Genomic DNA, 21164 nt, shown 5'->3' with positions numbered 1-21164 from the left:
TTACGAGACATATTTGATTGTCGCGTAGTACTGAACTAAGATGCCTATCTTTTACCTCCTACGTACATTTCCCAGCGTCGAAATCACCAGTACAAGAATAAAGAAATATCAGCGCGTGCCTCAGTTTTTACACATTCATTTTTTCCACGCACAATCAGTTCATGGAATAATCCTCCCCGCGACATAGCTGTGGCTACATTCGATTCAGCATTTTCTGTTGCGCTAAAGGCTGCTCAGGTTCAACCTTGAATTCCGTGGTCTGTATGTCGACTATCTGATTTTATCTATGTCGTGGTCTGTACGTCGACATGGCGGAGAGAACATTCATTCTCTTTACCATGTTTTAAACTTGGCAAATTTTTAGTGTGCGAGACGACATTACCATGTATTTGCAATCAATGCCCAGTGCTCATTTACGATGATATTTTGTCGCATGCTCTTGCTATGTCCTAGCGGCGTGCTTGCTTATCCTCTATTATTGTTTTGCTTGTTTATATACATGTTTCCTCGCCGCTGATGTATGAATAATACTGTGGTACACAGCCCTACTGTAATGCCCCTGCGGGCGAATGTAGGTGCAAGAATAAATAAATAAATAATAAATAAATAAATAAATAAATAAATAAATAAATAAATAAATAAATAAATAAAAGGAGCAACGCTTAGCAAAAGTTTGAAAAATTGTGCCTGCCTCACACTCAGTTCTTTTATCTCTGAGGTCACATTTCAGACATTTCGCAGAGATGGCAGAACATTAATACGACCAGGGTATGGCACGTGGTACGCACGCGGCGTAATTGCGCTAAATCATGTCGTTCACCAAGCTATGGACGTTATCCGTGATCTGTTTCACCTCTCTTCTCGCATCAAGGAAGAGTTATCTACATGAAAATCATAACGGGCCGAATCTTGTTCTGCCGACCCTACAGAGGTGCCCCGCCAATCTCTTAAAATTTAAAAAGAAAGAATGATTCATGTTTAATTCCCCAGAAACACCACTCAATCTGGCTACGAGCATGCAATGCTCATGTTTTGGAATACCGTGTGCAAAATGTGCGCTAATGCTCGCAAAGCCCAGCCAATCTCAAAAAACTTAAAAATAAAGAAACGATCATGTTTAATTCCCCAGCCACACCACTCAACCTGGCTACGAGCATGCAATGGGCATCTTTTAGAATACCGTGTGCAATATGTGCGCTAATATTTTGTGATATCTATGACGACATAGCTGGCTGTGCAGCCTGAATGCTCCAGCGCCGGACGGCGTTATGGTAGCGCGGAATTGATGTGACCAAAGCTAGCACGTACGCAGAGACGTCGGTGGTGATGTCGACGTAGTAGGTGAGCGTGTAGCCAGCGAAAATGAAGCCCACCGAGGGCCCCACGATGGCCATGCTGTTGAAGATTCCTGCACAGAAGGGCCAATAATAGGACTTTTAGTAGAATGAGACACCAACATCAATGAGGCGCTCGTTGCGATGATGAGATAACTTCGATAGTCGGAACGCCTCGATCGACCTGAGAGATGTACTCCGCACACGTGAAACTTCCTTCACCAAAAAGACAGTATTGCTTTTCGCCTTTTAGGGGTAAAGAGAAGAATGGCGTATGGCTCTTTATCGAGTCTGAACAACTTGTCCCAATCCTATACGCCTTTTAGGGCATCTGAAGTCTCACACAGACCACACGACAGGCACCGCAGTCGTCTAGCATGGTCTTCAACGTGTAGCTAAAACCAACCGGCATTTGTACACATTTGGAGCGCCGATATCTGAAGCCTGCTGTGATGCGAATTAATTTCATCTCGCTGCTCCTTGTCTTGAAGGCTTTGTATCGGGTTTGCAAAAGTTTCTTGCAAATTCGATAGAAAGCCAGCCCTGCCTTGTGAATCCTCGTTTTGTGTTTCTTGACGCAGGACTGGGATTTACCGGGTTTTTGGCTTTTCAAAGGGAAAAGCACCAGCGATGTGTTATGCTATCCTGGATGCTTGCAGCCTTTTTATGAGCTATCATAAAATCCGGAGGTCCAGTTGAATGTATACGGTGGCGCGCATAGAAGCCCACTGTGCTCAAATTCATTTCCGTCACTGCTCCCTATTATGCATCATACTGCCGCCGCTGAACAGCTTCCGCACCATGCTGGGTGCCGTCCGGCCAGTCAAAGAGTTTCGAATGATTGGGGTTTGTACGTCAGCGCGATGTCGTCGTGACGCGGCATACTCTGCATTTCTGACAGAAGTTCTGTCTTTGCTGCATATATTTGAGTCCAAATTAACGAAATCAGGCGGCAATGCACACGAGTCTGTAGCTGTTTCAGCTCATACTAATGCTGGGAAAGAACGTTTAATCCAAGCAGTCTTAAATTACGGATAAAATTGTTCTGCCGAATGCAGAAGTTGTGTTTTCACTGCTCACCAATGTATAAGCTGGACTTCTTCTTGGGTAGGTTCTCGTCCAGGTAGGCAATGGTGACTGTGTTGATTGGCGTAGCACCGAGTCCGCTGAGCATCTGGCCTGCCATCATGATGAATCGAAAGTTTCTGCAAACCATGGCGGTCCGAGAAACCGCGCATATATAGGCTGATGCACAACGAAGTGGAGGCTGTTTGCTTCCTTTCTTAGCATTGAAGTCCAGTCACTTTTACTGGTGAGGCAACGGTAGAATATTGCGAGATAGTGTTGTCAAAACATTCATGTGGATGGTCTAACTTTCCGGTGCGTAGCCGAAGCTTGCTTTAATGTTTGTTCTGCGCTAGCACTGAGTAGTTGGGATTGCCATAGAAAACCAACCAGGTGTGTTGCTGACAGCAAAGGGCAGTAAACCACTAGCGCTCCCAGCAGTGGACTGGGGATATATTGATTGTTTTTTGTAACCTTACGATACGCGAAAAAAAATGTTTTTATAAACAACGACCCGTTCAACAAAACATTGGTTGCGCTTAAGTCACCTAGAGAGCGGAATGCAATAGCATTAAATTTTACATTTCCCGCAGCTTCTTTTAGAAGAGCGCGATGCTTCAGTTCAGTTGGTCCGACATGTTGGAGAAAAAAAGAACCAGCGATTTGTGCAGGATGTTGCTCAGAGAAATTGGTCATGTTCAACCTTTTTGGACAAATATTTTGGAGAGTACTTTTATGAAAATATCAAAGGTAATGGTCTATTCGTCCGATGTATAGCAAATGATGTTTATCAGAGACTTTCTGTCACCTCGCATCAAGCATTCAAGTCTGCCATAAAAAAACCAAGGGGGCACGTTTTTGGTAACAGGAAAAACTGTGATAGTCAGTAAATGTGATTCTGCCGATGGGAGGTGAGTGTATACATTGACTGTAATAGTGAATATTCATAATTTTTTCCACTTGAAAAAATGATTTTGTCTAGGATTGCTGGGCATCAGTATTAGAGCGGCGCTGTCCATTTCCTTGACCTAAGTCCTGTCCAAGTCGCGGCTTATTTAATTCTCCACCATTTTTGCTACAACTACCGTGTGTGTTAGCGTTTGAGTATTTGCTATCGTCGGTCCACCCCCGCCACATCCGGGCGGCTAGCTGCAGTAGGAGGTATCCGCTATGCTGTTGTGGTCCCTACATTTGCATCTAATATACAATTTGGTGGTCAGGTTGCCACACGTTATGATAGGCAGGTGGTCATGTAGCAAGTTCACGCGATCTTTCTGACTATTCAGCGAATATCGTGATACCGGTCATTGGCGGGGTTTCATTGTTACGACAACTGTAATAGAGTCGTATAAAAATGCGTTTGTCTAGAATTTTTGGGTATGGAACACAGAAATGATCTCTTTCAGAAGGAAGCTCATTTTGTTATTCTGGCCCCAGGGAGAAGACAAGTTCACTACAGAAAAAAAGGACGAACGCCAGGACAAAATTTTGCCCTTGAGCTCTATGTAACAAACATCACATTTCTGGCAGCCACCTCTCCTAAGGGAACTACCGAACGACAAGGCCTGAGCCCCCCTTGTGTGAGACTTGTTTTCTTGCCATCCGGCTTAGAATGAAGTATGAAGAAAGAAGTACGTTAAACGTTTTTGGGGAATTAGCTTGGTAACATGCAAGTGACGTTTTTCATGATCTAAAACTATGCCTATAACACTTAAAAACACTGATACTACGTAATTATAGTGGAAACAAAAACAACACTCATATGCTGTTCTGTAGCAGTGAATGGAGCTATGGTTAATTTATGCACCAACATCATAGAACCCGCAGCAACAGTAGCATACGTCGATTCGCAATTTGCTAATCGCAATGAACACATCACTTTCGCCGCGAGACGAGTTGCGCACGAGACAACTTTGCAATGGCTTCACACTGTGGCGCCACGATATACATGCGCACTGCTAGTAAGCTACATCGCTACCTAAAATTTTGCTGCTGAGGGCGATGTCACGCGTGTGATACCGGAAATTTAGATTAGGAAGAAATGGAAAAAAAACAAGCCGTGTAATAGAATTATGTTAAACGTTGATGAAGCATAGCTTACGTGGTTGCATTTTGTCCATTGTCGACGTCGAATGATGAAATTGTCCCGATAAGCTACTACGACATGCCTCATAGCTCACTCCATCTACGGCGATAGCACGCAAAATTTGTTAACGTATATAACGCCTTCAAGGAAAGAAGTGTGGTCCACCGTATGCAGAGAAGCTTGCTTGGGTAGGATTCGAGCTTTCTTAGTTAACTAGTTCAGACTGAAGGTTTTTGCCTATAGTTGCAGCGGAAAGAACCAGGTTAACCTGATAGAAGGCACTAATATAGACAGACACTGCATTCACAACTGTTTTTTGTCTGAAGGGATGCTAGAATATAAATATTGCCGCTATAGAAGTAAGGACTGAAGAAGCAGAACAAACTGAACACAAATATACATGTGCCAAAGGCACCATGAAGAATAAAATTTTAAATTATGGCAGACAACAGCTTGTGTTCCGAATTGTACGCGCCAATTAAAGCTTCACTTACGCATTCAGTTTCCTTCCTTAGTAAATTCTTGGCTCGTTCAGTTACTTTCAAACTGAGGCTTTTGAATCAGACGACTTTCTTCAGAAAGGTCTAGGCTACGGTTGTCGCGATCAACAAAAAGAAGCTCGATGCCAAAGTACTCACCAATTATGGATCAAAATTTGTCGATGGTTTGGGAGCACGCCGTATCTCATGCAGAAGGTCTGGGCACGTATTAACTAGGTTTATTTTAATAGCTTTGGAAAGTGCGGAATCATGAGGCAAGAGTTGCTTTCATAAACTGGGAGTGTACGCCCAGCACACACGGCCTCCTGGCAATCTGACATTTTATTCTAAAAGAGGAAGTTATTTTTCATCCAGTTCTTCAAAAATGAAGGCTACGCCCGTTCTATGCACTTGAAAAGCGTCTAAACGTCTACAATCGTGCCATGGTGTAAAGGCGTACTCTCGCCTAAAAAGATTAAACAAAAACATCAACGTATTGGCACACTTTTACGAATTCACCAAGGTTAAATCCACAGGTCAGAATCAGGTTGGTGCTTGCGGAAAATATGGGCGGTATTCACTTGCCAGATTATATGATTTCGTTTTGCAAATAGGATATATCGATAGATAAATTTAATGAAACAAAGGCAACGAGGTGGGACAGAAAGATTGATATCTGGCCAGTTACTCTGCACTGGGGAAGGAGAGGAGAAGGAAGAGGGTCGCGATTTTGTGATGGTGTGGTGAGAACAGATATAAGAGTATGTGCATGCACAGTATGCCTTGACAACCGCAAGTCGAGTCCAGTCGAGTTACTTGAAAAACGTGAAAACACCGGCACTGCCTGGGCTGCTTGCAAACTCTGCTGCCAAGCGCCTAGCAGTAAGTCCTCGGAGAGTGGCCTGCTGTCCAAAGGCTTGAAGGAATAAGCAGACTCTCGTCTTTGGCGCGCATCTACCGGACATACTACTAGCACATGCTCTACAGTCTCGGCCACGCCAGATGCGGAACACTACGGGGTGTCCACTGGTCCAATTAAATAAAAATGCTTTCGCTTGAACGCGATGTCAAAACGATTTCTATGCATTAAGTTTGCATGAAGCTGTAGAATTCTACGTGGTTCCCACAATTCTCATCTGCCCCCTTTTGTCGATACATTCTAACAAGGTCAACAGCCCATGATGTGTATGAATTAAACAAGGAACTGATCTGTACCGAGAACGTGGTCAACGTTCGTGCTGGTTTTGGGGGTATTGGTTTCTGGCATGTGTGGCCCCTCTTCAAGTCGAGAGGAGTTGTCAGTAGTCACTGCTCACCTGATGCTTCCAACCTCCGTGCACGAGTCGCTGGCGCCCACCTCCGGACACGTGTCGGAACCGGCGCCCGCCAGGCTGTATGGCGGGGACAGGAAGTGTGCCATGGCCACGACCAGGTTGCCCAGGCCCATGATGGCGGTGCCGGAGCCGACGAAGCGCGGCTTGTGGCGCTGGGTGGCCAGGAAGGACACGGGCAGCATGGCAAGGCAGCTGGCCACGTCGTTGCTGCTCAGGACCATGCCGCTCTCGTAGCTCTTCATCCGGTAGCGCCGCTCGAGAGACGGCAGCACCACCATCATCACGCCGTTCATGGAGAAGCTCCGCGTGAAACACACGAGACAGAGCACGGTCAGGGCGCAGCGGGGCGTGCGGTACTTCTGCAGGAACGGCGGGTACACGCCCAGGAGGCCGAACCACTGGTCGCGCTCGTCGTCGTGTTCGTCCTTCATCGCCCGGATGCTCCGGTGGTCTGGTGGGATCATCACCTCGCCGGGCTTGAGGTCACTGTGCAGCTTGTCCTTTTTGCCAGCGATCTGATCAGGCGGCTCATCTGCGGGCTGCGCGTCCTTCGGAGCCGTGTCGTCCGCTGATGGCGCGTGTTCTACCTGCTGCTCGCCACCAACTGCAACCGAAGGGTCGGGCAGGATAGTTTTCGTCGGCTCCTCTGGGGACTGCGCAGTCGGCTCCTGATCCGGCGAGAGGTTTTCATAAAGAGGCTCTGCCGCCTTCACCGTGCAGTCCTGCTTCGCTTCTCGATGCTTCTTCTTGCTGTGTTGCTTCTTGGCTGAAGTCCCGGGATCAGTGAAAATGACGGGGCTCATGGTTTCGATCGCTTGGTTCGCAGCCTGCCGTCCTACGTTGTTGTTAGACACGACCTGCCCGCCGTCGATCGCCACGTCATCGACCCTGTGGACAGCCGGGTGGTGAAATGTGTCAGTCGTCGCAAAGAGAGAAGCCCTCCTGCTTCTATGTTCACTGCTGCGATTGGCCATGTGCGCCATTCGAGTCGACATGCAATTGGTCGAGCACATGAAATGACTGTAAATATGTTGACTAGCCTCGACGTAGACAGTCAATGATCCACCGCGCACATCTCGAACAGTGAGAGATGGCCTTCTACGTTTAAAAAATTTACGACGTTTCCGTTATGCTGCGGAAGTCTCGAAACTTGCTGATCAAGTGTCAACGTCGGCTTTTCATCTCTGCCCTTTTCACCCCCGCCCTAATACCTTCACTGGACGGTCCAGGTGTGCACGGGCTGCAAGTCTGCTACAGCAGATTTCGTAATAACCGCTGAAAACGCCATTCAGCTTATTGCACACAAAGTCGGGAGGTGTTCAGGAGCATTCTGCCGCGATTGACGACTGCTCGTCCCAACTTATAAAAACAAAGTGCCCCGGGCATGATGCACGGGCTTCGTGCAGAGGATTGCAATGTGATTGTTGAGAAATTCTACGTGCGATCGGCGGCGGAAGGAGCCCCATAAAAAGCTCTCGCTGTCATAATACCTTTAAAATACGGATTTAACGCGGCAAAGCGACGTACGAGCTATGAGGAATGGCGTACATTGAAGAGACGTTTTTGTTTGGTCCGCTTAGATCTGGGGTCCTATTACTCTTTTAGTCAGGGCCTTCTATAGCTACGCTTCTGTGCCCAGTGAGGTTTATTAGCACTTCTCTCCAAGGATTTTTTAGAGGAATATACCAGAGACGTTTTCATTGTGTGTTCGCTAAGGAGCCACATTTCAAGGATGCCAGCGTCGTTGGGAGTGGTTAGTACGGCGTTCGTAGAAAAGGTCGGATCTCGCATTCATGGGGATAAAACCACTTGACGTCTGTTCAGGGTTTTGGAGGAATGTGGAAAGGCTCCACTGTTTCTCGAATGTTACTCGACACACTTTCCTACAGCGGTAGAATACCTTGTTTGTGTGAGGCCTTACGTCGGTCTGTGACTTCCAGATTCTTTTTCGGTGCGCCTTGCACTGTAGACGTTTTGTTTCGCCTTGCGGTGATCGGCAATTTCTACGGGCTCTGCCAGATGCACTCCTTTAGTACCGGTCGAAAGCGGCGATGCGTCACGAGTGGTGTTTGTATGCTGGCGCACCTAACTTGTTTTCCATGACGGTGGTGATCACCGCTTCAGCCCAAAGCGAAAAAACCACTAGCCAGTTTGAAGACGCCAACTAAAAATAGACTTAGGGTTGAGCGCTGCAGCAGTTAGTCTTTCGTGTAACATCTGTCGCCGTGTAAATGGCGGCAGCAGCAAACGGGAGGAGGCCTACTGCGCGTGCTGGCTGTTAAGTAGATTCGTGCACAGCCTACCTGTCGAGGTGTTCGGCGGGCTTCACGTCGCCCGCTGGAGGCGACATAGGTGGCGACGACGGCGACAGCAAGTTGGAGCCGAGATTGGCCGTGGCGCTAGTCTGGTTGCCCTCATCGCTTGACAGGGGTGACAGCGGCGACACCAGTGTGGCTGGGAGCGAAGTTGCTGATTGGCCTCTCCGCGGACTCTGCTGCTGGTTAGATGATGGTGGCGCTTGGTGTGACCCTATCCGCGATTATGACAGAACGGGCTCTTTATTGAAAATTTCGCTTCTCAGTCCGACATGGCGGTGTTATTAATTTTTATTTGTTTCTGAGTTTTTCTTTGTGCCGTAGCTTTCTCTGCAGTGCCCTCACCATTTTAAACAGATTTCGCCTACTCTTAGATTTTTTTTGTGTGTTGCTGAATATTATCTTTAGTGTACCAAACTTTCATTACCATCATGGAACGCAGTTCCTTTCTGTGTGCACTGCAGTATTGATATCTGAATAATAAAAATATAACCGAACAAGTTGTACCAAGCACTACGGAGCTGTGCTATTGTGATACTTAACTTTGCCGCCGTCTCGCATTTCTGTTTTCAGTAAATTTGAGTTAATAAAACTAACTTAGAGCTTTCACAAGCACTTTTCAACTATACTTATATATGCTTACTGAAGTTCGCCTCAGACCGTTTACATGAGAACAACTTCCTAACGCCGCCTTAGCTCAAATGTTGAAATCGCGCGTAGCTGAAGCTTTGCGTCCCACGGCTGCGGCCTGTGAAGACATTGTTGCTGGCGACCCTGCTCAGTGCCTCCTTGAGTGAACTACTTCTGATGATTGAGACTGCTAACAGTAAATGCAGCGAAAACTTCCTTAAGTTTTTACTGTCATTAGGAATCGATTCGAAGGTTCTTGCTTGTTCTGTTGATGTTTGTCCATCAGCTATAGATGAGTTTACTGCAGACAAAATTGAATTGAAATATTTCATCCGCACTCGAACTAAAAACATCTAATTTTTGGACCTAAAGGAACTCTGGACAGAGAAGAATCTTTGTTTCCCCCTCTCCCCCTCCGAAGTTTCTTTAAAAGCTGTATAGCATTACTCTGTAGCCATGTGCGCTTGGGTGGATGCTAATGAGTATTTATTTCCTTATTGCAAACCCACTCCCCATGGGGGATTTCTAAATATTTGACCAACCTAAATGGACTCCGTGAACTTCATGTTAAACTGAATGGTGATGTAGAATATCTTTAGAGATCCGCACAGCAAAAGTCTAGTGTGGTAAAGCGCAGTCTTCGAAATCTTCCTGTGGTGAACCTTCAAGCTTTCCTCCTGGCAAAAGATCGTTCTTCAGTGAAAACCACCTCTTCAGCATTCGAAAGCAGTAATCTACCGATACCGGACAATTTCAATTTGCCCTCAGTGTTCATTAACACCAGCGTGGTTGGGCGTTCACTGGTGATACTAACATACTTTGTGCACTTATTTTGGCTTGTATTCCTGAGTGAACAACTCGACAGTCACTGCTTCATAAATGCAGGCTTCAAATTTCTGTTAATACCTGAAGCCCACCGGTGATGGTTAATGTCGCCACGTTGTTGAGAAAAATATGGCTTCCGACGATTTATTACTCAAATCCGAACAGCGGCATCGAGGCCGAGTACACAATCGTGTTCAAGATTATTAATGAGTATTACATATCAGAAGTATTATACCAATATTTTAAGACACTTTATGAGCATTTGGTATGCATTTTCTTGAGCTAACTGACTTGCATAGGAAGAATGTAGTAGGTCCTAGTTAGCAACAAAAAAAGCGCGAGTTTTCTGTCACCAACCACCACCCCGCTTCAAAGTGTACGCTCATACATCGTGCATCAATCCATGCAATGAGGTTACGCGTACATAATCCACAGCGCTGAAAGATCTGGGGCGCCCATACCTTTGTGTCCATGCTTCTTTTGTTTCTTGCGAGACCTCTCGGTCTGAATGCGGTCATCGGCCACCGTCGTCATCAGGTTTTCATCTTGGTTGTGCATGGCTTTGCCACCTTGCTCTTCGAACTGCATCGCCATGTGACAAGCAAGGAGAGCGTTTCCATCTGTTTCTATCTGTCGGTGAGCTCTGATTGTTAGATGTTACGCGTTTATAGTCAAGCGACGGGAATACCTTCTCAGGGTAAAGTGCCATTCATCAAAGACTCCGGTTCAAAAATAAAACGGAGAAAGACAGCCCCCGCAATTGAATGCGGAGTGTTTTACTGGCCAGGGCGAAGCCCTGGCATAACCGTCGGACTGAATTTTGTATCCTCGAATAGAGAAGTAGAACAGTGAACGGATTGAAGAGAGCATAGCTTTGGAACGCCGAGCACATAATGACACGCTGCCACTTTTCTTTTCTGTAGTAGTTTGATGCAGTCACGACAACTACGCTGTTTCAAATCACATACCTTGTTTTGGAAGGCTCTGACTACTAGACCACGCAAGCAGTTCTCGTATAATTTATTTGGTCACTGGCTCAATCACGTGACCCGTGGTTACGACACCAAGTGGTCAGAACCCGGCTTGCGCGCTACATTCGACTCGACCCACCTGAGAGGCATCGTAATTGGTCATCAGAGCTCATTGATTACATCATTTGCAAACTCCCTCCACAACTAATATGAAAATATTTGTCGGTTTGACTAAAAATTACGAGGTTAGCAGGCTGTCGCAGTACTTACGACTTTGGACCAAATTGCTCAGCTCGAACAACGAAAGATTGGTTTGGTTTGGTCTATGAGGGTTTAACGTCCCAAAGCGATTCAGGCTATGAGAGACGCCGTAGTGAAGGGCTCCGGAAATTTCGACCACCTAGGGTTCTTTAACGTGCAGTGACATCGCACAGTACACGGGCCTCTAGAATTTCGCATTCATCGAAATTCGACCGCCGCGGCCGGGATCGAGCCCGCGTCTTTCGGGCCAGCAGCCGAGCGCCATAACTACTCAGCCACCGCGGCCGCTTCGTACAGCGAAAGAAAAAAATGACGGACTATTTAGCGTGGTTAGGTAGAATTCGAATTAGGAGCGCAAGCACTTCAGTTGTCACGTCGGTTTCGGTGTTTCGGTTTTAATTGGGGGGACATATATGCTCCTGAAGTTGTGGTTTGGTTTTGTTCATTAGGTTTAACGTCCAAAAGCGACTCAGGCTACTAGGGCCGCCGTAGTGAAGGACTCCGGATAATTTCGACCACCTGGAATTTGCACTGACATCGCACAGTAGACACACGTTAAGCATTTGGCCTTCATAAAAATGTGACTGCCACGGCGGGCATCGAACCCGCGTCTTTCGGAATAGCAGCCGAGCATTGCAAACACTGAGTCACTGCGAAGACCTGCGCCTTAAGGTACGACGCAATAGCGATAATGGGTTAATGCTCATGATGCGTAGTTTGTTTTTTCCTGCTTTACATTCATAGATTCCTGGAAGTCCCCATACCATTCTAGCCGCAGTGTTTCAGCGGTTAAGTGGCACGCCACTGCCCTGCGCTGACAGGTGCTGCCATCGGTGGGGCATGTGAGACCCAGCAACCTCTCAAATTGGTGCCTGCTACAGTGGGCAGTTTGGTAACAGTCTGGTGGGCAGGTTTTTATGAAATCAGAAGGTAACGTGACCTAGGTGCCCCTTTTCCGTGATGCCCCGTAGGGGCGTCACAGAGAAGGGGCACCCCTCGGGGATCGGGGGGCCCCTACGGGGCCCACCAATGTGGCAGGTTGGACCCCTAGGACAGGATGCCCACAACCTAGTTAGCAAAGGGACCATACAGGCAACCACTAAGCGGCTGAGTGGAAGCTCTAATGCTCGCGCATTAATAAAAAGGGAACAATTTTCAGGGTGCCAGCAAAGGCTACCTGTCGGGGTCATTGACCTGTAAACGTTATGTGCGGCTCGGGGTCTTGCCTTTAATGAACGCGGACGAGCCCCCCACTAGAACGTGATTAGGATGTAGAAGTGCAAAAGGCACCAAGACCACAGCAGAGAAATGGACGAGAAAGCGCTAGTCTCGTGCAGTTCTCGGACGCCGCCCTTGTGCTTTTGTGCTTCTACATCCTCATCATGACCTACCAACAAAATTACTACCCTTCTTTAGCGTGAGAAGTGGTGTTCGAATACGAGACGATGATGCTTGGAGCTTAATGCAATACCCATTAAACTAAACTGCGTTAACGTGGCTGCCATTTAAGTGCGTTCACTTTTTAGGCTGGGTGCACTGCGAGGGTCAGACGTGGTCTTCGGCATAGCATTGCGCCGCAAGAGAAAAAGGAGCGACTGGAGAAAAAATAACAAAACGTAGGCTGCAGGAAACAGTCTCTGCTTCGTATGGACTTAGCGTGACTGATAAGCGGTATCAGCACTGCCGACAGCATGGAAAGCGGCAGCGTGAAGCAACAAGGACGAAAGAGACACGAGAACACAGGACAAGCTCTGTCACCAGCTAGCCCCACCAAGATATTAATCACTGGTTACGTCTCTGAAGGGCGCATGATGAGTTTGTACGCCGCGGCTTTTCCGTGAGTTTCACCGCCATTCGCATCTCTGAGGACTCCAACGCATGCATGGAGCTGTGAGGGCAGCCATGCCAGTTCTTGGCGTATTCTTACCTTGCGGATCGCTGGTGAGACAGGGAGATGTCAAAAACGCGTCCGGCACCGGGTATAGCTCGGCTTCTTCGCACGAGCAGTGCGAGCGCGCCACGTGCTGACGTCAGCTCAACTGTGGCAGCACCGGTGCTTTTTGAAAAAGGGGATTTAGAGAGATTTATTTATTTTGGTTGCCTTTGTCTATTAACTTTGTTACCGTTCATAAACTTTAATTGACGATTAGCAGTTGTTTCTTCGACTCTGGCAACAATGGAGCGGCCTTTTAAGAGGCTGTGTTCTTCTGTGAGTATCTCCTCTGCCCTTGTGTGCGATTTGAGGTCTGCAAACCAGGAGTACCAAATTCGAGTCTTTGCCACAAAATTATTCAATCACTCCACTCCTTGCCCATGTGTGCGTTTGCATCAGCAATGCACCCTGGCAAGTCCCCCGCCATGGGTATCTGCCATTAAGCCTGAGGACATCACCATCATCATCATAGTACCTACCCGTCGTCTCTTTGGCGCCTGGTGAGGCCGCTCTGGACGATGGGGATTCGGTTTGGGTTGGTTGGTTTAGCTGTCATCAAGGTTAATGTATTGTAAAAATAATGCTTTCCTTAGCCTCACCAGGCCGGCATCCTATAGTTTGCAAATCAGGAGTTCTAAAGCTTACGCCTGGAATTTTTCAAACGGCGTAAATGCAAGTCGCATTTTGTTCGTAGCGATTTGAGATACAGTAATGAAACTAGAAAACCAAAAGATGGTTCAGGATCAGCCTCGGTGGGAACCAGCCGCCGTGTGGAAATTTTTGAAGTGTGGTTGTTGGGCAGGAATGCGATTGCGTGCTTCTGCTCTAATGTGGAAATGAGATGCACATCCTTCGCCTTATTCCTGATTAATCCATCCATCGAAATATAACTTGTGCGCACTAAACGCCTTATCCGCGGAGTGGAGCCATGATCATCACAACAACTGTTACGTCCTCCGGCCTGCCAAAACAAGAAATCTGACCTACCGCGTACCACCTTGTTTGGTTGCAACCTCGTCGTTTGCACTGCAGAAACTGCTGACGGTTTCGACATACCAGGAGATCTTGTAAATTGTCGACGCGCTGCCAAGTTTCTTGAGACCATGACTCATCTCGTGTCTAAGCGTCAGATTTATCCTGTTGCTGTCTCTGCCGCAACGCTCACTCAGCAGATGCTGCCAACTGTTGAAACCGATGTGACCAGCATTTTGTACTGGGAATTATTGAAAAACAGCTGTTCTAGGCCCGATGACTATGCGTTACTAGAGAGGAGAAGGCATTACCTTCTTTTTAATGTCGCCGAGTATGACATGAGGTTGCCAACGCTTATTCTATAGGAGGTTTTGCGATGCTTGCCTGTGCCGGTACATAGGTATATATTTATGCGCTGGAATCAGGCCTTGCTGCCGTGTGCTAGGCTAGTGGCGCAAAATCTAGCAAAATAATTTTTTTTCAGAACATTACGAAAAAACTTTTCAAGTCGGTCATAAAAATGTTGCTTGTGCTGCGGTCAGGTTTATGTGCAGAGTTCTTTAAGATTTTACATGATAACACGAGGACATGCTGTACAGTGAAGGTGTAATTGCTTATTTCTCCTGTAGAAACAAACAAGCAGGTTAGGCACACAAATTATCGCGGATAGACACCGACTTCTGGTGGGCGCAGCGCAAAGTACAGAACGAACGAATGAAATCAGCAAAATGGCCAGTATACCTAAAGAGTGCGCATGAAGGAGTTAAAACGGATGCCGAAGTTATATTTTGATACTTGTTCGGAGTTGCGCAAAGTTTATTTGTACGTGTTATCATTGTTTAGGATGTCGTGTTGTTGCTCCTACAGTTCCCCAACTTAGCGTTGTCTGTCTAGAGCAGATTTTAGCCCATAAGTGCAAAACAACTGAGTGAAGGCTCGAAGGATCCTGCTTTAAACCAGGAAATACCTTCTACACAAACTCGACGCTTATTTTTTTTTTTCAGATAAAGGAAAAACAAATTTCAATATTAAAACAGTGAGAGTGAAAATTAGAATGCTCCCTTGAAAGTCAAGCAAAATTATCGCTAGCTTATCCACTTAGCTCAAGAGCGAGGCGCTATGCTGAATTTGAAGAATTGAGGAGCCATTGCTTGTGTTTTTGTATTTCTCTTCCCATCGGTTTGTGCCATTTTTATTTGTATGCTTTAAGTTTTACTGAGCCCTGAGCGCAAGCCTCAGAGGACATCTCATGCAGGAAATCATTTTCGATAATGCAATAAAAAGAAGAAACAGAGAATTCTTCGGAGAAAATGTGACAATGGCTCGTCAGCCTTTGCTTGGATGCGGGGGCAACATTCTCCTGGGATTTCTTTTTGCTTGCTTAAGGCACTGTTGCGTTATCGGTGCCTTCAAGTTTTCTTTTCTGTTGCATCCTTTGGGCTCTGTTTAGCGGTTCTAGTTTCGCGGTTTCACATTCCTACGTATTTGGTTTTGTTATCAGTGCTGTAGATATTAAATGTTCTTTAGCCAAACAAGATTAATTTCAACCTAAGAGTGTAACGCTTGCATTCCTTATCGAGCAGTCCTGTATATATCACGAGGTTCATGTCAAAAGTAATTGCGCCGAATTAATTTAGGGGAAACTACAACAGGTACGGAGCATGCCACGAAGCAACAAAATAAAGAAATATCTAAGCTACATTCAGTATTTTACTCAGCCATCACCATTCTTTATGGAACTTTGCCAGTGATGAACAAGATCCTCCACGGTGTGCTGTCGAAAGTTTGAATCAGCGGAGGCAAGGCACATTCTTACATCTGCGATTGCAGCATCGCAGACTGGTAAAGTTTTCAAACGTAGTAAATCTTAATGCTGATGATTAATTTTATGGCGCAAGGACAGCTTTGGCCAAGATTGACATGACACAAGGTGGTTCATTGTACTGAAGAATTTGTGAAATACTAATTTCTCAAGCATTTCAACCCAGATGAACCGAGCACCAGGCCAGGGGATATCTTGTACAACATATTATTTTACCAGTGGGTGCGCGGCCACAGTGGCGATTGAATCCGCGCCACCCGCGTGCGAAATGGGTGCTCAGACCACTGGATATGCTGTCCACCTTTCGTACACGTGAATAGTTGCAAGTGTGAAGGTGATAAGCTCTGACTTCATGGTTAATGCGGAAAGCCAGTAAAGCAATATTTTGAATTATGCTGATGGTCGCAGTATGGGGCCTGGCCTTATCGCGTTGAAAGTGCAATGGTATATCTCGCCAGATTTTTCAGATTAGGCCAGTGAGCTTTTCGATGACACATATTTTAGAACATATTTTCCAAGGCACTGCAGCTGAAACTTAAGTGCGTGCACACAATTATTTGGTAATCATCCACTAATAAGCACGAATGATTTTATCGAGGCTCTTTTCATTGTGAGGGGTGCAACTTGAGCAGGGACTCCGGAGCGTGCCTTGTTCTGTACAGCGTTCTGACTCGTACTGAAATACCCTGAAAACCGCCTTTATCTTCTCACATTCACTCTAGCGTCCTCGTAGACCTTCACCAGTCAATAATAGATGTTAATCGGCGCTAATTCATCAGCACCAAGAAATTCAATAACACACACCTGCTTAATGGGAAGATCTGTGTCTAACTTCGCTCTGACAGACTATTTCTCTGCTGCTGTCTGTAAGAATAGAAAGAAATTAACAGTACATTAGCAGAAAGGTCCAATATTTGCGACTCCGCATCAAGCATCCGGCTTGGAATTAACGCGTGAACACATAAAAATAAGAGACATTAGTTTTCGAATGACCCTCATATTTTGCCAGAGTTTCCGTTTGTTTGTCAATACCACATGGTTGCCCCGAAGAATGATTTTTGTGAGGTCACTAAAGAAACACGGGTGAAAGAACGGGGATAAATGAAGTTAACCCGCAGTTATTATTAGTGTTTTGTTCTTTGATAAAGAGGAGCTATAGACCACTATATAGGAATGTTTGAAAGCTACAAAAGTAGACCTCAAGATTTACCACCTGAACCTCTCTTCCTAAAACACGAAATCCTGAAACCTCGTCGAATATACTATTAGAAGCTTGCAAAAGAAATAAAAATAGGCTATATCAGAATGTCGAGCATAAGACACTAAGATGGTACTGCTTACGCAAAGAAGCAGAACACCACGCATGCGTAAAAATTATGGCACGAAACACGTAAACTGTATAGTCCCCCTAGTTTTAAATAACGTTGGAAACAGGAATGATTTCAGGGCACGTATTTCAAAGAAGTAATATGATTCCTGCTGGAGAGTGAACTAATAAATACTTAACTTTATAGTTTCCCCTTATGTTGCTTTGTTAGAATCATCATCATCATCAGCCTGACTACACCCACTGCAGGACAAGGGCCTCTTCCATGTCTCTCCAAGTAACCCTGTTCTTTGCCAGCTGCGCCCGCCCTATGCCTGCAAACTTCCTAATCTCATCCGCCCACCGCCGCACCCTGCTACGCTTGCCTTCTCTTGGAATCCACTCCGTTACCCTTAAGGACCAGCGGTTATCTTGCCTTCGCAGTACATGCCCTGCCCAAACCCATTTCTTCCTTTTGATTTCCACCAGAATGTCATTAACACGCGTTTGTTCTCTCACCCACTCTTCCCGCTTCCGGTCTCTCAACGTCACACCCATCATTTTTCTTTCCATGGCTCGCTGCGTGTCCTTGACTTTATCTGAACCCTTTCCGTCAGCCTCCACGTGTGTGCCCCGTAGGTGAGAACCGGTAAGATACAGCTGCTGTACACTTTTCTTTTGAGGGAGATTGGTAACCTGCTATTCATGATCTGAGAGAACCTGCCATAAGCGCTCCACCCCATTTTTATCCTTCTAGTTATTTTCTTCTCATGATCTGGATCAGCTCTGACTACCTGCCCTATGTAGACGAATTCCTTTACCACTTCCAGCACCTCATTGCCAATTGTGAACGGCTGTTACTTTGCCACACTGTTGAACATTACTTTGATTTTCTGCGTGTTAATTGTGAGAACCACTGTACTGGTCTGTCTGTCTAAATCCTTGATCATGATTTGCATTTCATCTCCTGAGTGACTCAGCAAGCAATGCCATCAGCGAATCGCATATTATTTAGGTATTCTCCATTAACTATTATCCCCAACTGTTTCCAATTCGGGCATCGGAATACCTCCTGTAAAAAGGCAATGAATAGCATGGCAAGATAATGTCCCGTAGCCTGACGCCTATCCATAATGGAATTCTATTGATGACTTTACGGAGGACTATGGTATCTGTAAAGTTTCTGTATATATGTTTCAGTAATTCGACATAAGGTTTATCTACAACCTGATTGCGCAATGGCTGCATGACTGCTGAGATTTCCACTGAGTCAAATGCTTTCTCATAATCAATAAAAAGCTATATATAGGGGTTATTTCTATTCTGTGCATTTCTTTATGATCTGATTAATAGTGTGAATATGATGCATTGTGGAATATCCTTTACGAAAGCCTGCCTGATCATTTGTTTGATTGAAGTTTAAGGTTGACCTGACTCTATTAGCGATTACCTTAGTAAATATCTTGTAGGCAACGGACAGTAAGCTGATCGGTCCATAATTTTTCAAGTTCGTTGGCATCTCCTTTCTTATGATTTAAGATTATATTCGCGTACTTCCAAGCTTCTGGCACGGTCGATGTCATAAGGCATTGCGTATACAGGGTGGGTAGTTTTTCTAGCAGAATCTCCCCTCTGTCTTTCAACAGATCTGCTGTTACCTGATCCTCACCAGCTGCTTCTCCCCTTTTCATTGCTCCCAGGGCTTTCTTTATTTCCTCTTTTGTTACTAGCGGGATGACGCATTGCTGTGCGCTACTGTCTCCATCATTAATAATCTGATCGCACTGACTACTGAATAGATTTGTGTAGAACTCTTCGGCTACTTTAACTGCCTTATCCATAATGCTAATGACATTTCCCTCCTTGTCTCCTAAAGCATACATCTGGTTTCTACCTATGCCTAGTTTCCTCATCACCGCTTTTAGGATATCTCCGTTCTTTAGAGCATGTTCGATTCTCTCCATATTAAACTTCCTTATGTCGGCTACCTTGAGCTTTTTAATTAACTTTGGTAGCTCTGCCAGTTCTATTCTCTCTGCAGGGTTACACGCCTTCATGCTTTGACGTTTCTTAATCAGGTCATTCGTCTCCTGAGATAGCTTGCCGTTATCCTGCCGAACCGTCCTACCCCCTATTTGTAATGCGCACTCCGTAATGATTGCGGTCAGATTATCGTTCATTGTATCAACAATAAGATCGTCTTTCTCAGTTAAAGTTCAATATCTGTTCTGCAGCGATATCCTGAGTTCCTTTATTTTCCATCTTAGCGCTAGCTCGTTAATAGACTTCCTCTTTACTAGCTTCTTCCGTTCCCTCTTCAAGTTTAATGGAATTCGCCGCCTTGCCATCCTGTGGTCGCTACAACGAACCTTCGCGAGGACCTCCACATCCTGCACGATACCAGGGTGAGCGCATAGTATGAAGTCCATTTCATTTTTAGCCTCACTATTAGGGCACTTCCAGGCCCACTTCCTCTTCTCTCGTTCGCGGAAGAAGGTATTCATAATGCGTGAATTATTTCTATCTGGGAACTCTGCTAATAGTTCTCCACTGCTATTCCTAGAGCCTATCCAGTAGTCGCCTACCGCCTGATCGCCAGCCTGCTTCTTGCCCACTTTCGCATTGAGGTCGCCCATCAGTACCGTGTACTGTGTTTTTACTTTGTTCATTGCCGATTCCACGTCTTCATAGAAGTTTTCAACAGTCTGCTCATCATGACGAGATGTAGGCGCGTAGGCCTGCACCACCTTCAGCATGTACCTCTTATGAAGCCTAATTACGATAGCTGCCACCCTTTCGTAAATACGATAGAACTTCTCCATATCCTGATTAATCGGAAATCCCACACCTAGTTCTCGTCTATCCGCTAATCCGCGATAGCACAGTATGTGCCCGTCCTTTTGTACTGTATACGCCTCACTTGTGTTGCTAAATTTACTAAGCCCTATGACATCCCATTTAATGCCCGCTGGTTCCTTGAACAGCACTGCTAGGTAAGAACTGCACTCACTAGATAAGGTTCTAGCGTGAAACGTTGCCAGCTTAAGATTACAATGGCGGCCTGTCCGGAACCAGATATTCTTAGCACCCTCCGCTGCGTCACAGGTCTGACCGTCGCCTTGGTAAGTTGCTTCTAAGCCGCTGGGGATTGAGACTCGAGGGTTAATTGGTTTGTTCATGGAAGGTTGTGGCCAAGTACTGAACCAGGGTGGCCAAATCCTGTTCTGGTGAGGGAGGGCGTTGTCGGTTCTGGTCACCGGGATCAGGCCACACTCCAGGCGTGCTTATGGAATTCCATCGATAATCGGAGTTTTTTTTAAACACGGTGGAGAATTGCGCAGCACAGGGATTCAAGCCCCGGTCCTTTTGCACGCGAGGTGCGTGCTGTGCCTCTAGGCGACCGCTGCCACCGCTCGAATACCATTGCTATGTGGGGACCGGGTTAGGCTAACCGCAACGGTGGCCGCGGGCATGAAACCTGGGACAGCGGTCGTGTTCCGCGAGACACCTTGATGCTGAAACCTTCTGAGGTCAAAACAATTGCAAGGAAAGCGCACGGAAAACTGCAGCAGATGGCAGCGACTCCCACAACGGAGCACAAGGCAGCTTTCTTAGGTGGAGCAAAGACGCCGCGACTACCGCTTCCGAACCACTCGACGATGCGACCTTCAAGATTTTGTTTGAAATCTGCACAAGTCGGCAGAAAATGTGCAGCGCAGGCTGAAAAAACACCATTTCAATGCTAGTAAGCAGGTTGACTACATTTCTGAAGGCTATTAGCAATATCCCGAGGCCACTGAATGGATAAATTTGAACTTTACTTCAATAAAC

General features: G+C 46.1%; 1 protein-coding gene across 2 annotated transcripts in view; it reads right to left on the bottom strand.

The window, feature by feature from the left end:
- Nucleotides 1–21164, bottom strand: part of LOC144128367 (solute carrier organic anion transporter family member 4A1-like) — a 299000-nt gene that overhangs the window by 24957 nt on the left and 252879 nt on the right. Inside the window, exons 2-6 of one of the 2 annotated variants that reach the window (XM_077661727.1) lie at nt 10530–10650; nt 8602–8827; nt 6281–7186; nt 2415–2539; nt 1309–1408 (exon numbers count right to left, since the gene is read on the bottom strand). In XM_077661727.1, coding sequence (XP_077517853.1) covers nt 1309–1408; nt 2415–2539; nt 6281–7186; nt 8602–8827; nt 10530–10626 — 1454 coding nt within the window. In that variant the 5' untranslated portion in view covers nt 10627–10650. Of the gene's footprint in view, nt 1–1308; nt 1409–2414; nt 2540–6280; nt 7187–8601; nt 8828–10529; nt 10755–21164 lie in introns of those variants that run through there. The other variant, XM_077661726.1, reaches the window with a different exon arrangement.

Source organism: Amblyomma americanum, chromosome 4 (assembly GCF_052857255.1).
Source record: "Amblyomma americanum isolate KBUSLIRL-KWMA chromosome 4, ASM5285725v1, whole genome shotgun sequence".
Lineage (NCBI taxonomy): Eukaryota > Metazoa > Arthropoda > Arachnida > Ixodida > Ixodidae > Amblyomma > Amblyomma americanum.
Note: the sequence above shows the minus strand (reverse complement) of the source record. Positions and strands in the feature narration are given on the sequence as shown.